The 17,497-nt window shown below is 35.9% G+C and overlaps 2 protein-coding genes across 3 annotated transcripts in view; both read left to right on the top strand.

Annotated features, from left to right (window-relative positions):
* Positions 1-17,497, top strand: part of LOC140169820 (cholinesterase-like) — a 46,898-nt gene that overhangs the window by 6,058 nt on the left and 23,343 nt on the right. Inside the window, exons 6-8 of one of the 2 annotated variants that reach the window (XM_072193122.1) lie at positions 248-885; positions 1,336-1,517; positions 2,080-2,915. In XM_072193122.1, coding sequence (XP_072049223.1) covers positions 248-885; positions 1,336-1,517; positions 2,080-2,225 — 966 coding nt within the window. In that variant the 3' untranslated portion in view covers positions 2,226-2,915. Of the gene's footprint in view, positions 1-247; positions 886-1,335; positions 1,518-2,079; positions 2,916-17,497 lie in introns of those variants that run through there. The other variant, XM_072193123.1, reaches the window with a different exon arrangement.
* LOC140170470 (cholinesterase 2-like) lies at positions 6,940-16,617 on the top strand. Its single transcript, XM_072193831.1, has 6 exons — positions 6,940-7,284; positions 10,101-10,260; positions 14,512-14,589; positions 15,291-15,409; positions 15,691-15,858; positions 16,165-16,617. The coding sequence occupies exons 1-6, from the start codon at positions 6,940-6,942 to the stop codon at positions 16,615-16,617; spliced, it is 1,323 nt and encodes a 440-aa protein (XP_072049932.1).

The raw sequence follows: 17,497 nt of genomic DNA, 5'->3' as shown, positions 1-17,497 counted from the left end.
CATCTAATAATATACAAATGATGCGATCATGAATGTCAGGCATACGGAAAACTGGCAGGAGCTTGGGGTAGATAAATATTCAGGCTCAATATAATGAGAAGATAATCTTATATCGAAGACAATTCTGCATATTAAACAATCAGGTTAATTAATCATTGTCATCATAATAGGCTTCGTCGAAGGAAAGTTTCAGGAATTCAATCTGATTGCTAAAATACTGATCATAATCTCTTGTTGTTTTTAATAGCTTTTTTACCAGCCAGCACCTTGCGTCGACAACAATTTCCTAGTAGAGTCACCTTTGACCTCTTTTGAAAAGGACAACTACAAGAAATGTCCTCTTATCAATGGCTTTAATAAAGATGAAGGCACACTATATATCTCCATATCAGAATTAGGAGGTCAGTATTTGAACAGTTCCATACCACCGTTCGTTTCTGAAGAAACATTTGAAGAACAACTCAACCAATTTCTTACCTTTTCGGGATTTTACACAAATGATCTTATTGAGGACAGCGCCAAACAACAATACGTTGATTGGGCAATCGCTGAAAACCCGGAAGCAGATTATTTTGACCCTTGGAATTATCTCACCGGAGACGCTTCATTTGTGTGCCCAGCTTCCATGGAAACACGCTCACACGCAATGGCTGGCGAATACGACGTTTATCAGTACTATTTCACACATGTCCCGAGTATAAGTGTGTTTGCCACCGAATATTTTGGTCCAGGATGGTTGGGTGCAGGTCATGCAGAAGAGCTTGCTTTTGTTTTCGGATACCCAATTTATCCGACGGATCTTTTGGAATTTCATGAGTACTCCGAAGAAGAATTGTCTCTGTCTAAACACGTGATGAAATACTGGACTAACTTTGCCAAAACCGGGTGAGTTATAAACAATAGCCAAAATACTTGGCCATCTGCAATGTAACCATTCCTTTGTGATGCCCTACCAAGAAATGCAATGGGTAACGTAACATGAAGACCTGAGCGCAAGAAGAACGCAAGTCCACTTCGCCCCTCAACATATGTACACTCAAGTTACGTATAGTTTCTTAGGGTTTTATAATGTTTAATACGTGTTCCAGGATGAAAACATCATGAAAGGTTGTGAAAGATTTGTTTTGGCCCCTGAACATGTATAAAATATTACCAAACTATACGAAACTATACGCAACTTTAGTGTATACACGTTGAAGGGCCAAGTGGACTTACGGTCTTCTTGCGCTTAGCTTTTCATTTGTCAATAATGTTTGTTATGAATTAATCGTATATTGAAAATTCGATATGTACAATGCTTTTCAAACCCCAATCTGTTTTTAACATATTTTATAGAAATCCAAACCAAGAAACTGAGTCATCCCTTCCCTACGACGACGACAGAGCTTGGCCAACTTACACTTTTCCTAATTTGGAATACAAAGAAATTGCTGTGAATCTTACCAGTGGTAGAGGAGTAAGGGCAGATGAATGCCACTTTTGGAACGACTATCTGAAACAGCTGACAACGTTTACTGGTAAGATGTTTTTTTCTCTTTGTGTTTTTTTAATTTGCATTCTAGGGGATGGCATACTCATGGAAAATGGAATAGATTGATAACTTCAATAACGACTTAAGCTGGCAAATAGCTATGTGTGCCTATATAATATAATTAATATTTTGTTTAGTGTATTTTTTCCGTATTAATTGCTTTTACAATAACTGCCAGGTAGTTTCCATGATTATAACATAATGTGAGAGCTGCATTCGTTTAATGCCCTTTTCCAAAAATCTGAAAAGTGGGGTTGTGTGGTTTTTAGGATTTTTTTATTTTCTTATTTATAAATTCGCAAAATGTTTTGCCTTTTTTGTAATTCCGCACAACTCTGATATATTACAAACGAGCCTTGTAAACATTGACAGTTATTCATCTTATTATTTTAAGGTGGAGATGTCGTATTTAATAATAATTAGGTCTGTGTTTTGAAGTTTAAAAGAGTAAAACGAGTTAAAGCCCAGAAACAAGATGAGGTATAAAAGTAAGTAATCAGTTTGATAATTTTTATTATTATCTAAACATCTGTATATGTAATTTACAGCTGACCTGAAAGAGACAGAGCGACAATGGAGAGAGGAGTTCTACACTTGGAAATACACAGATATGGAGGAATGGAGAGATGCCTTTGATGAGTATGAGGCCGTAGTTGGCAGCAAGAAAATATTGTCATCTCGCGATGAATTGTAAACATTGACATATTCAAACTAGTGAACATCACCAATGTGTATCGTTCCTCATTAATATGTCTCTTTCAAACATGAAGACCTTTACTATTTTTAACATACACGAGTCGACAAGTACAGGATACAAGTTAAGGCCAGTTAGTTAAAATTCTATGACCCCTAGTATATTCATGACCACAAAATACTGTTTGTCATCATGGATAACAACAACATCAAACTTGATAAGAAAACAAAATATGCAAAAGCTTTACAGTGTTTAAAAAGCTTTTAAGATATTAAAATATCTTATACCTCTATAACCTGTCTAGTGTGTTAAGGTTTGTGGTTATATACCACTAATAAGCCTGGGCGATGCAAAAATACGACGAAAAACTACTATTTCTTTATTTGGCATCTGAAAAGGCTGCTTTGAAATTCCTGAAATGAGGTTATATAGCAAAAAATGTACATTTTGTGCTTTGATGCTTCGAAATGGTATATGTTTTGTTGACATATTACTAAAATTCATTACAACGGCATCGGTGTTTAGTAAATACTAAATTGTACCAAGTTGTAACTTTCAGCTTTGTGGATGCACTGTTATTTCAATATGTTTACGGTTCAGTGCGATAATAAAACAAGAAAAGTCTCAGGTCAACCTATATTGAGTTTGTGCATTTAGCATCTAAATCATCTAGTTTTATCTGATATTAGTGGCGTTAACTGTGAGAGTTCTGAATATGAGAAAATGCCACCAAAATTAGCCATTAAAAACTGTGTAATTAGTGGTATCGAACCTTATGGATAAATCAATGCACTTCCCCCCCCTTTTTTTATACCTATTTGTTCAGGCCGTAGATATAAATCTGTCGCTACCATGTGAAGGTCATGAGCAAATAAAACTCTTGATCAGCATTAGTCATTACTAAATCCCATCCTCTATCAATTGCAATCAATATTTAATGTTTGATTCAGTATGTTGACATAACGGGAGTTGTCTTCTGATACCGTACGTCTCACAGGAGAGGTGGATTGAGGGAAGGCCGAGCACAGAAATCACCCCCAGCAAACACAAAAACGTTTTTAAAACGTTTAAAATAAGTTATATTTTGGCTTTTGGTTTAGGTAAAAACGTTTTAATAACATCAAAATGTCGGGTTATATAAAGGTCATGATAACGTTTTAAAACGTTTTGTATGAAAAAAATGTTTGCAAAAATGTTATTGTACACTACTTTTGCAAACATTTTTGCCAAATATTTTGTCAATACTTAAACAACATTATGTTAAAATATTTGAACCAAGCAAACACAGAAATGTTCTTAAAATATTTTTTCAAAACCTTTTAATAACATTTAAATGTCGGGTTATATAAAGGTCATGAAAACGTTTTTAAAACGTTATTGAAAATATTTTGGCCAAATATTTTTCGCAAAATATTTTTTCAACCCCAAAATAACATTCTGTTTAGAATGTTTTGTATCAAGTTTTCAAGAATGTTTTTGTAATGTTATTAAAACGTTTTTATACCCTTTATATAACCCGACATTTAAACGTTTTCTGTCAAACGTTTCTGTTTGCTGAGCAGTAGATTATCAAAAATGTTTTTTAAGGTTATGAAAACGTTTTATACTCTTAATATACCCTTTATAAATTTATAACCCGACATTTAAACGTTTTCTGACAACCTTTTATAACCTTTTGCGAATGATGTCGAAAATCCTAAATTTGGAAATTTGTTCCCTACAGAAGAAACTATTTTGGTTTAAATTCAAATTAATAATTTTCCCAAATTAACTTTGCTCCTTTTTGATATATGTCGTTTAGTGTACTTGCACTCAAATCTTTATGCTGCAATTTTGTATTGATTACTTTGCCTTGATTTACTGTACCATTAGTGGATATGGAAACTTTCGGGCGTATTATGTCAACCAAAATAAGATTCGAATCAGTTATATTATACGTGTACATCCGAATCCAAGCCAAATACCAAAACCTAGCCAAATACCGTACATATAATCATAGCGTTTCGCTCAAAGGTTTCAGAATTATGATAATTCCGGTTTGTTTGTTTTTCAATAATATGATTCTTTCGAGTTTGACAAAGAAAGCTTCTGAAATATCTTATTTTCGTTCGATTTGGACACGAAAATCTTCTGGAAACTGTACATGTACAGGTTTATCTCTCAACTACTTAACGTCCACTCCGAATAACGGAATTATCTCATGGTTCATTGGGCTATTACAAACATTAACGGCACCTACCCTATAGAAGACATGGGATTCCCAAAATAAAACAAAGTTTGATTTACGAGGTCAGATGTGTCAAATTTGTCTTCTATAGGGTATGTGCGTTTAATTTCTGTAATAGCCCATACAGAGCAGGGTCACGTGACACAAAACTTCGGACGCTCTGAGAGGTTGCATATCAATCTTCTGTCACAGTTCCATAACAGAGATTCAAGAGTGAAGCTAAAGCAGCAGGCAGAGTTGGGGTATGAGGCTATTATTGAGTTAGTTTCCAATATTCTAATATAGTTTGGTTATTTCTTCATCATGTAGGCCTTATTTTACACGAAATTAGGATTAGAGTTAGGGTTAGGGTTATTAGAAGGATAATGGTTAGGTTTGGATTCGGATTAGCGTATACGAAATCATTTACATGGAGTATCAACTTAGATTTTTTTTTTCGTTTTTTTTATTAAGCATTATATAAAGATTTTAAAAAACGAGTTTGAAGAAAATTTATCTTCGAGTCCCAATTTTTTTCTTGAGAAAAAGGCAGTTTTGTGATTTTCTTCCATAGATGACAATGTTAAAACTATTTTTGTTTTTATCCGTTTGTCAAAATGGAGACTCGGATGGCTTTCAAAATAGAGTACCACGTGCCCACGGATATGATGATTGATATAAAAAAGTTTGAAATTGACAACCAAAATCCGAAATATTTTTCATTTTATACAAAGAGAGATTTTCCAATTCAGAACAAAATATTTGATGTGCATTTTACGAAAAATGTCAATTTTAAGCTGTTGAAATCCAAAACGGAAACAAATTTCGTTCCTTCAGGTTGCAAGAGATACGATGTGCATAGAAATGGTCAAAGAGTGTGCTTTTCTAGCACTTTGGAGAAAATCATATTTTCAAATTAATGCAGATATCCCGTTTTGTCGGTTGCGTAGGTCTATACATTTTTAAACATTGGATATTGATAAACTAATGATTGATGATTGATAATCGATAATTGATTCTCGATAATCGATAATTGATTCTCAATAATCGATAATTGATTATCGATAGTCGATAATTGATTAGCCATAATTAATTCCCCGCACAAACCCCCCCCCCCATACCCAGAAGGAAATCATCCTTAGCGATTCCCAGTTTTGTCGGTCGCGTAGGCCTATAAATGTTTCAACATTGAATAATTGTTAAATGATTAATTATCGATTATTGATTATCTATAATCGATAATTGATTATCGATAAGCAATACCCCCTCACCCCCAGTATCCACAAGGATATCATCCTTAGCCATTTGAACATGAGAGTCTGTTTCATCATTTGCGTGTTAGGGTTTAGAATTTAACTGAACGTTGATAACTGATTGATCATTGATTATCGGTTATCGACTATCTATAATTATATCTCCTCCCCCACCCCCACCCACACCAACTCAAACACTACTTAACTATGGCATCTACTAGCGTGGTGGGAAATGGTTCTGCATTATGAAATATTTTTTGGGGGGGATAATAAATTGGGCTATTACAGAAATTAACGGCACCTACCCTTTAGAAGACATGGGATTCCCCCCAAAAAAGTTTGATTTACGAGGTCAGATGTGTCAAATTTGTCTTCTATAGGGTATGTGCCTTTGATTTCTGTAATAGCCCATTATACCCAACACTAAATGCACCATGGGAGAGCGGAGATGTATTTAAATTACTGGTTAATATCACAGCAAGTTTCCACCGCCTGGAATCGAACCCAAACCTCATTCGCAAGAAACAAGAATTCTAACCACTGTCACGTTCTGATTTACACGATTCAGTTGCATAAAAATACGATTCAGTTGCATAAAAATCGGTCAATTAAAAGGCCGTGGCAATTGTTTGGCTGCTGACAAATTTGACAAAACAAACGTTTTGTGTATTTCACATAATTGTAACGTCATTGTTAATTTAAAATAATTGATGCTAAGATTTGATAATAACTGCAACCCTTAGGATTGTGTTAAGTTTTATGGCCATGATTAGTATTAGTGTTATGTTTCAGGATTTAAATTAGGGGTAAGGTTAAGGTATATTTATGATGATTATTAAGTGGCGACCACGAGAGTTGCTTGGCTAAATTTAATATTTTAAACTAAAGTGTTGGGTCTGCTATGGTTCAACTATTCTTCTAAATTATCCAAACTGTCGGAGAACTTACATAATTCATTTTATGTTACAGTTGGTAGCAAGGTTACTTAGTCACGTTAGTTACATGATCTTTATCTAATATCATCATAACTAAGTAAACTAAGTAAACACACACAGCCCTGATACAGCCCTTTTAAACGCTTATGAAAATACCAGATTAGATTACAACTATATAGAATGGCCAGGGATTCATTCATAGCTGTTCTTGCTATCACTTTTGGCTTGTCTCCAGACCATATCTAGCATATTCAGCCATTCTTTGTTTCTATATCGACGGAGTTAGGTTGCCTAAAATAACAGTAATAGAGGAAAACACAATGGTTACATCCGCTATAATTGTTGGCATTTTATGTCAAATTTTCCTCGTCTTTGGTCAACCCACAGTAATGGTTGAACAAGGGAAGATACTCGGAGAGACCATTCGTTTTGAGAATGACTATCTTGATATCCAGAAAGATATTGACGTGTTTTTAGGTATCCCATATGCAGAACCACCTGTTGGTGAGAGGCGTTTTAAAGCACCACTACCCAAGGAGCCATGGAGTGGGGATGAGGTCTATAATGCTACTTACACCAGAGATATATGTGTGCAAACAACTGAAGAGCCTTTTCCTATGAGTGAGGATTGTCTTCATCTTAATGTTTATGTACCCAATCCAAAAGTAAGTGTATCAAGTCCCCATATAATAAGTAGTATCAAATGGTAGAAAACACCATGTTTATTCTGTCCCTCTGGAGTACATCCCCGAAAGTACAACCCTTATGTTTACAACCTTTCTATATAAAAAACGGGGTGAGGTTTTCACATGATTGTAAAACATGGCAGTGATGTTGATGGGGCCGTAGTGGTCATCAGCGGTAACCCGTTGTGCAGTGGCGGCACCTTGAATTTTTTCGGGGTGGGGTGGGCATGGGGGCATGGGGGGCATGGAGGAGGCAACATCACCACATTTTGCACAAAATTGCCGCAAAAAGTGGAAATTTGTGTAAATTGGAAACCTTGAAAGTGTGTGTGTAGGGGGGAGGGGGCAAGAAATATCTGGGGCCCTTGCCCGTGATATTCCGTATTATTTTTTTTATTTTATAATTATTAAATGCGATAATGTTCAACGCATCAAATTTAAATGCATTTTACTAGCTTTTACGCAAGTACTACGTAGATTGGTTTGATTAGCAATACTCAGGATATATGTGTTGCGATCAAGCAAAATCAGTCTGAAGTAGGCCCAGGTCAAGTTTAGGATTCTTACATTTCATTTTTAGCGTATTCAAAGCTCCACATTAGTGAAAACCCAATGTCAACTACGACCTATGGTTACAAATAATGTATGTAGGGGTGCAAAAAGCAAGTTGTTTTTTTTTTACTGGAAGGGAAAAACGTTCATCTTTCACATGCAAATATTTCCGAAGGGACAATGTTTAAAAGGTGACTTTTTTGACCACATCCAACTTTGATAATTGTCAGACCAAAGTCGGAAATTGTGTTAATTGGGTTTTATTACTACCCAGCAAACACAAAACGTTTTCGACATCATTCGCAAAAGGTTATAAAAGGTTGTCAGAAAACGTTTAATTGTCGGGTTATATACAGGATATATAGAGAGAATAAAACGTTTTCATAACATTCAAAAACCTTTTTGATATCCTAATGCAAATATTTTAATATACTGTTATTTAAGTGTTGAAAAAATATTTGCCAAGAAATATTTGCCAAAAAATAGTCAACAATAACATTTTAAAAATATTGTTGTAGTGTGCTTTCATACAAAACATTTTAAAACGTTTTCATGACCTTTATATAACCCGACATTTAATGTTATTCAAACGTTTTTATCTGAACCAAAACCCAAACTAAAACTTGTTCAAAACGTTTTAAAACATTTTTGGTTTCCTGGGTAGTTAACTCAGTACGTAAGCCTACTGGTTGCAAATTTGTGACCTTACTTTGCTGTCCATTTTCTTATGTTTTGAGAATTCTTTTTTAGTTATTATTTTTGCCTTCATCTCGATTTCATCAATGCTGACTTTTTTAAATCAATTTTCAATAATGGCAAACGACTTTATCAAATGTTTTTATTTTAAATTACCCCATTATTTGTAACATTTTTGCTTTAAATAACAAGTCTCAAAAGTTCTTTATCTAAAGAGTCTCTGAATCATTAAATTATGTGTTTGGAGGTGGAGTGTGTGTATGTGTATGTGAATATAGAACTTAACTTAACAATATTTCGTCGGCCGTATCACATACTGACGTATTTGCAAAGTACGCATTTCGAGAAAATCGACTTTGAAACCTAAACGAATTCCATTTGCTGCATAATCTTGATTAAATCATTATTGCCGGTTAAACCCTGGTTAAAGGTAATGCAAATATACCATATTTTTAATGTAATTTACTTATCACTATCAGGGCATAACTTATTCTGCAAAAAATCAATATTGAATAAAATACGTCACTATGTGAAAAGGCCTACATATGTAAAGACAATTTCGCCGTTCAAATGACAAATACGTCGTGCAAATACGTCACTATGTGAAACAGTTGCGCAAATATGTCACTATGCAATTGCAGACACGACATACTAGACAAATTAATAGGTCGCTATGTGATACAGAAATGTCAAGGCTTTGCAAATATGACATAATTAAATGAATTAATATCTTACCTTTTAAGCCACTTTAAGGCATGGTTTTGGTGAATATATAGAGCAGAACATAATAACATAATGTCCCAATTTTCTCAAAAGTTTTAAAAATGTCAAATACGTCCCTATGTAATACGGCCGACGATTTCTGGCCCAATTGTACTATTTGAGAAGCAAAATACCTGGTGCCAACATTTGCACTGTGCCCTCATTTCTACTCAGTATGTTTTTGCTTATCTTATGTTGGATGTTTATGGTGATAGAAAATACGGGTTACTGCCATATTCCCAGGTATCTACATACCTACATAATCAACAGTCACATTTCATTTCTTTAAAGCATTTTAGCATGCTTTTGACAATCCCATCTTGTTAAAACAATGAAATGTTTTATCATAAGAAACAAGAATTTGAAACAATGTAACATGCTTTTACCATAAAAACACATCATAAACCCAATTACATGGTTCTTATCACAGCAGCCATTTATTTATCAGTTTACAATTAGTTAAATTATGCTGAATTTATACATTTTTTCACAATTGTGCATTTTATATGAACAAAACAATGTTTTCATTGACATGTGAAGCAACTTAAAATGTTTACATTGCCCTTATATTTAACTAGAAAGAGAAATCACAATTTTCTTTTGTGAACGAATTAACAGCTAAACAAATTTTGAAACCGATTTTTGTATCATATGCAGTTTATTAATTGTTTTAAGATATCTGATCAATCGTGTCACATATTGATCAAATATAAAGATCGAAAATATGCTTTTCTTTACAGAAACCATTGATCTTTACTTTTATAGTGAATTCTTGTTACTTCCAGCCCACTAATGCATCAGTGATGGTCTTTATCCACGGAGGTGGCTATTCGGCCGGTAATGGATATTTTGGGTCCTACAGTGGAATACCTCTATCAAGCGTAGGAGATGTCATCGTCGTTACTTTAAATTACCGACTGTCAGCTTTTGGCTATCTTACCACAGGTATATTAGTCAGTTGAGGAATATGAAGTGAACTGCTTCCGTTCCACACGCTACAATGTTTTCCATTTTCGACTAACGCGCCTTTTTTGGACTAGCGCACCTAAACGTATAGTAAATTTTGTGTTGTTGGACTATATACAAATTTGACCAGGAAGATGAGCTGACACACTGCGGTCTAACGCTTCTGTGTGCGTCAGACCGTTTTTGGTTCTCATCTCATTCGTTTAAAGACTGTGATATCCACATTTTAAACATAGCGGATAAAGTCTGCGTCAATATCGTCACTAACGAAATGCAAACTTCATATATGGTCGTAAGGCATGAAAAACCTCGTTAAAACAAAACTGCCCAGAGGTTTTGCTTTAAACATGTTCAGGGGCCAATGACGCATAGGACGTAGCCCAGAGGATGATTTAAGCACTTCCCAGCAAGTCTTGCGGTTAGCACAGCTGTGTGAGTGAGCATGACACCACTGCCCGCCCACTGCATACACACGTGCATGGTTAAATTTGAATTTGGACAGATATATTTACAATAAAAACACATTCAAAAGGTTGGTTGATTTCACATTTTATGTTATCTACAGATGGGGTGAATTATCCTTCATGCATACATCACTTTAGATCTGAAATCGACCAAGTAATAATGACACACGGGCAATTCCAAAACAACATCTTTTGCACAGAGTTCAATGGGATTTGAAAAGTAAAGCGGCAGTTGAAACTCTAGTGATAACACTTTTACAGTGCATGGTGGGGCTTCCTTAAATCATCCTCTGGACGTAGCCCAAAGACATTGACACACTAACAGCGTGTTCTCACTTAAACTCTGGACTCGATGGTCGATCATAAGAACCGTTTTGTAAGTGAGTGCAGCAAAATGTATTCCCTTTGTTCTGCCGATGTCGTAATGGTGAGGGTTGGTGCTCACACGCAAAAGACTAATTACCAATATTACATGCCGCCCGCATCTGCTGTTCCTCTTAAATTTGAGTGCAAACACCGTTGGGTTATGCTCCCCTCTGACCCGACTTAACCTGACGATAGTCGGTACACCTACTCATATGTGATGCGATCAAGCAAAATCAGTCGGAACTCGGAATTAATAAATTTTTAGTTTCTTAAGGCATGGGGTATGAGCGAACTTGAAGTACAGGTATCTGGAGAAGGGAAGCAACGAGTTACCCCAAATCACATGTAGTGACTGTAGTGACTGGGCCGCCGAGTGCTAATATATATTTATTTTGGAAGGTTCGTGTTTGTTTTGAATTTTGGGGCGTTTTTCCAAAATTTGATATTTTTGGTGATATTACAAAAAAGCGACATGCCAAAGACAAATCTTTTTGCACATACTTTGTTATTGCTAATACAACTCTTTTCTGCATACCTACGTTACAATTCGTTTTGGTGATTCAGTAATATTATAAATTTTGTGACTGCATTTTCGCGTTTTCGATGCCATTTTAGGCTTACCGTGATTTAAAGTTGTATGATATTGCCCCTTTTATAATTTTACTTTGATCGTCGGCTTTTGTAAATAACAGAATGAAGATTGGCTCTGAATAAGTATCGTAGTCCTCTCGGTGGGTTTTTTCATGATATAATTAGTTTGTATTTGCATGTAACAACCCAAATCTACCTATGAATTCCGGGTTCAAGGCTGTTTTCGTAATAGCCGTGGACTCAAACAAGTGCACGAGTGGCGACTATGGTTTTATACTTCCCGCATTGATGATTGCGTCAACGCCTAATAATATACTTCTTTTCATGTGTTGAATGTAGCTGGTATACAAAGAATTGGTTACATGTCAATGACCATTTGGTTAGTAATGACTTCAGGGATAGACCCTTTGTGCGCCTTTCTATTATGCAGAATCTTTACCCGCAGACATGTGCCCGTGTCATGTGCCAATATTGCGTAACGTTAAAGGTTGATATATTTCTTTGACATTGATTCGTCTGTGTGATTCGTCTAAGGCGTTGTGATATCTTAGTTGCAATTCTGAGCGTCGCTTGTTCGAAACCGTGCGTCTATCACTTTTTTATGCTGCTTTATTTTTCCAGCGAAGGGCCTAGAAAAACTAATTTATAATTTCTTTTTGTATTATTTATTTATTTATTTATTTATTTATTTATTTATTTATTTATTTATTTATTTATTTATTTATTTATTTATTTATTTATTTATTTTTTTTTTTTTTTTTTTTTTTTTTTTTTTATTTATTTATTTATTTAATGACGTTTTGGGGCTTTAGAGAATTTACATATTTATTTATTTATTTATTTATTTATTTTTCGAATGATTATTTGATGATTGAGTCAGCAGATTTATTGTACTTAAGTTGTGGGACTTCTATTTGATTTTGAATGACATCGTACATTAGTATTGATCAAGAATTAATATCACAGGTGTTAGTGCAGATAGAAAGTTGGCTTAGTGGTACTATCCGTTGATTCAGAACCGAAAGGTGCCGGGTTCGATTCCCACCTATGCCTAATTTTTTTAAAGACTTGGAAAATTACTGCAGTAAGTTTATTTGGCGCGCGATCTCAGTTATTCATTTTCTGATGACTGTGCCTCTTACAGACACTCTCCCTCTGGAATCCAAACCACGGTTCGCTCATTACACCTCCCTTAATCAGAGTAAAAAACATTTCTAAAGCTGCATTTTCCAGAAAACCCTATTTAAATTGAACAACCAGTTCCAAAGATGTGAACAATAATTATTAAAGAGTTTCCAAAACAACAGGAAACAAAAGGAAATAATTCCTTTGTTTGGCTATATCTCAAAATCAATATTTCCGAGTTCCGACTGATTTTGCTTGATCGCATCACCAAATTTATATCTTTATTCGAAACCCTTTAGTATCATAAACCGATGTTATGTTCTAGCTACTAATACAGACTTGACATTTAATATGGAATATTTTTCGCAAAGTTCCCAGACTGGTCTGGACGGAGTCTGCATAGACCGCACGGGCTAAATATTAATTGGGGTGTGTCAGGAGATGGTGTAAAATAAATGTTTGATAGAAAATGTGCTTTCGATATGCTTACATTATGGTGCTCATAATGTAGCGAATTTGCCCAAAATTGCGGATTTAGGGAGGCTGAATTTGAGCTCTATGGGGGACACAATTTCGGACTTTATGCAACGTGGTTCTGTTATTATCAAATTTATAGGGGGTTGAGGTGATATTTCTTAAACTTCGTCAGCAATTGGCATTCATCACAGCTGGAATACACTTACAATGTACCAAGTTTTGAACAGGGGAGGAGCTTAAAAATAGGGCTCTTAAAAGCTGTACGTACTCAGAAAGTTTGAATGGCCCCTGGGGTCAAATATTATCAACTTACGTTACAAAAACAACTGTGCGAAATCTTGGTTGTCCAATGAACTCACACTGTTTCTTTGTGTACAGTAAGTTTATAACATTTGGCCCCAGGGGACCATTCAAATTGTCTAAGTGCATCCCACTTTATAGAGCCATATTTTTAAAGCTCCTCCCACTTTCAAAACTGGTAGATCACATGTGCATTTCAGTTCTAACGAACACTTATTGGTATTTAGGTTCAATAAAATTGCCTCAAACCTCAATAAATTTGATAATATCAGAATAATGTTGCTCAAATTCAGAAATTTTACCCCCACAAAATTCAAATTCAGTCTCCTTAAATCCGCCATTTTAGGCTATTTTACTACATTATGAGCGACATAATATAAACTAATGGAAAGCACTCTTTCTGTCAAACAATTATTTTACATCATCTCCCGACACACCCCAATTTATATTTAGCCCGTGCTGTTTATGCAGACCTCTACCAGACCAGTCTTGGAATTTTGCGAAAAAGTATTAAGGGAGGGTGGGGGGTCTGTGCGTGTATGTATCGTTAATTCAAATTTTTACATTAAAAGTTTCTAGTGGTAGAGGGTTCATTACACATACGAAAAGACAGATCGACTGCTCAGTGCCAGAAGTGGGTAAGTGCAATAGCTGCCCTGTGAACATTTGGCAATTTACACACAGTTTACTGTACTCAATTACACATGACAGCTATTTCACTTACCCACTTCTGGCACTGAGCAGTCGATCTGTCTAGTCGAATACACATGATAGCATCCACCGCCGTCTCACTTTCATTTCAGTTAGTATTAAAGTGATTGCCATTGTTTCTATACATTTTCTGTGATAAGTCATTAATACCACAAAACTGAATCCCGGGAACTATTTTTTTTTCATATTTCTCCAGGTGACGAAGCTTCGCCTGGTAATTATGGAATGCTGGATCAAGTAGAAGCTCTCCGATGGGTTAAAACTAACATACAAGGTATAGTTTTATAGTTAAACTTTTATTAAATACGCCGAACAACTGTATCTGTTGGTAGTTGTGGTATTATAAACACTCATACATCTGTTTTTTGACGCAAACTAGTCTTTTTAATTCGGTCTTCAATAATAGTTCATACATACTCACGATATAACGACGTTTCTGATTGGATTTGGGCCCTTTTTTGCTGGTCATAAATACCGTTTATGACCAGTACGCAGGGCATAAACAAGCTGCGTCACGCAGCGTTGGAACCCAATTAACGTGATCAACGATTTGCTAGTGTTGCGTACACGCGCATGTCACCGCGCCCATCTCACGCGGAGCGCAAAAGATGAACGCGTTGACTCCCGGCCGTTGACCTTATGAGCCGAGCTGCTTCCTGCAAGTAGGCCTACTCATTTTCTCCCAATTTTTGAAGGAAAACGGTATGGAAATGTTATTTAAACTTGTAAACCCTCATTATTTTCATTTGTATTGAATTACTAACAATGTTCAGAATGTTGGGTATGTATGAACGGGGTTCATTCATAGGATTTCGGGCATGGTCGTTGATTTATTAAACAGCGATCATGCCCTCAATCCTATGAATGAACCCCTAATTCATTTTTTGTGCATTGTGACTTGTAGGGAATATGCATAGAAAGTTGCACTAGAATGATATAACTTTGTGTGTTTTCTGTCTTGTTTTCTCTTGTCAGCTTTTGGTGGAAATCCTAATATGATTACCATATTTGGTGAAAGCGCAGGCGCGTCGAGTGTGTCTGCACATTTGTTTTCTCCACTGAGTCGTGACCTTTTCAACCAGGCGATTTTAGAAGTGAGGGCAAAATAATATTAAACTAATAATGTTTGTGGCACAGGTATGACAGGTGTCACTGTACAGTCACAACCACGCCATTTGGCTGTGGTGGTGACCCGAAAATGATGATGATGATGATGATGATGATGATGATGATGATAATGATAATGAAGATGATGATGATGATGATGATGTTGCTCTTGTTATTGTTGTTATTGTTGTTATGTTGTTGTTGTTGCTGTTGTTGTTGTTGTTACTCCTACTGCTGTAAACGACTGAAGTATTTTACATTATCACAGAGTGGCAGTATTTTATCTCCATGGGCCTTTCACAACGATCTGGACGCTCAGCGCGAAATGGCCTTCAAGTTTGGTGAACAAGTCGGATGTCCCGCATCTAACACCCAAGAACTCATATCATGTATGCGGCAAGTCGACGCCCAAGAAATCGACACGGCAGCAAATACGGTTTGTAATATCTAATACACATGTTCCGCAAAACTGACTCGGGCCAGGGGTATATGCATACAGTCTCATACCAGTGTAAAGATCACCTTATATAAACGATAAGACTTCATAATGACCAGATTAATGTTAGCACACCCACACCTAAATACCACCTCCACCAAATACCACCTCCCCCCCCCCTCCCACACACACACACACAGACACAACAATCATACAATCTTCATCTGAAAAAAGTGTCGTGATTTCAATCTGGTTGTTATTTAGGCTAAAATTATAATTTTATCATTTTCTGTTGTTTTTCAATAGCTTTTATATGCGCCAGCACCTTGCGTCGACAACAATTTCCTAGTAGAGTTACCTTTGACCTCTATTGAAAAGGACAACTACAAAAAATGTCCCCTAATCGATGGCTTCAATAGAGATGAAGGCACACTGTATTTGATTTACTCAGAATTTGGAGGTCCATATTTTAACAGCTCCACACAACCTTATGCTTCTAAAGAAGCATTTGAAAAAGGAGTTAACGAATTTCTTACCTTTTCGGGATTTTACACTAATGATCTTATCGAGGACAGCATCAAACAACAATACGTTGATTGGGCAATCGCTGAAAACCCGGATGCAGATTATTTTGACCCCAGCAATTATCTCGCCGGAGACGCTCAGTTTGTGTGCCCAGCTATAATGGAAACACGACCACACGCAATGGCTGGTGAATATGATATTTACCAGTACTTTTTACGCATGTCCCGAGTATAAGTGTGTTTCAAACCGAAAACTTTGGTCCAGGATGGTTGGGTGCAGGTCACGCCGAAGAGCTTCAACATGTGTTCGGGTACCCATTTTATCCTCCAGAATTTCTTGAATTTCATGAGTACGCCGACGAAGATGTGTCTCTGTCGAAGCATATGATGAAGTACTGGACTAACTTTGCCAAAACTGGGTGAGTTATGAACAATATAGTCGTAATACTTGGCCATCTGCAATGTAACCATATAAATCAAGATAGTATCTAAACCTTTCAAAGAATAACTCTTGTCTACACCGTATAAATTGGTGCAATAATTCCTCAATAAGTCTGTAGAGCATTGATTGAAAAAATATTTGGGGAAAGATCATGTTCAATACAACTAATGCTTTTGTACAATTTATTTTATAAAAATTTCGTCATACTCATTTTTTTCTAATTATTTGAAATAAAACTTAAATTAATGTATTAATATGTTATAATTATATCGTCACAGACCCGTAATTAAACGAATACCAACGGCCTTTGCATGTTGCTGCTACTAGGGTATCACAGTTTATTTGGCTGCCAACGGTGCTGGTATGACTATCCATACGTCCCCATTTTACCCTCCAGTCCTCGAATACTCACGCACGGCCGCTCCACTGTGCATAAAGCAATGTGAAGGATTGTGGTTTAAAAAGGCGTCGCCATTAGAAGCCAGAAGGATTCAGGCTAATTTATGCCACTTGAGTCGAATATCCTAACCGTTGGTCTGAAAATATAATTCAGTCATATCAATCACGCTTTAAGCGGGATGTCATTTTCTTAGGAAGAGGGATAATAATAACCCCCTTTTTGCTATTGTATGACCACGCGTCTATTCATGACCCCTCCTTTCGAAGTAAATGA

The sequence above is a fragment of the Amphiura filiformis genome, chromosome 14 (genome assembly GCF_039555335.1).
Source record: "Amphiura filiformis chromosome 14, Afil_fr2py, whole genome shotgun sequence".
Lineage (NCBI taxonomy): Eukaryota > Metazoa > Echinodermata > Ophiuroidea > Amphilepidida > Amphiuridae > Amphiura > Amphiura filiformis.
This window is presented reverse-complemented; position numbering and strand designations above follow the sequence as displayed.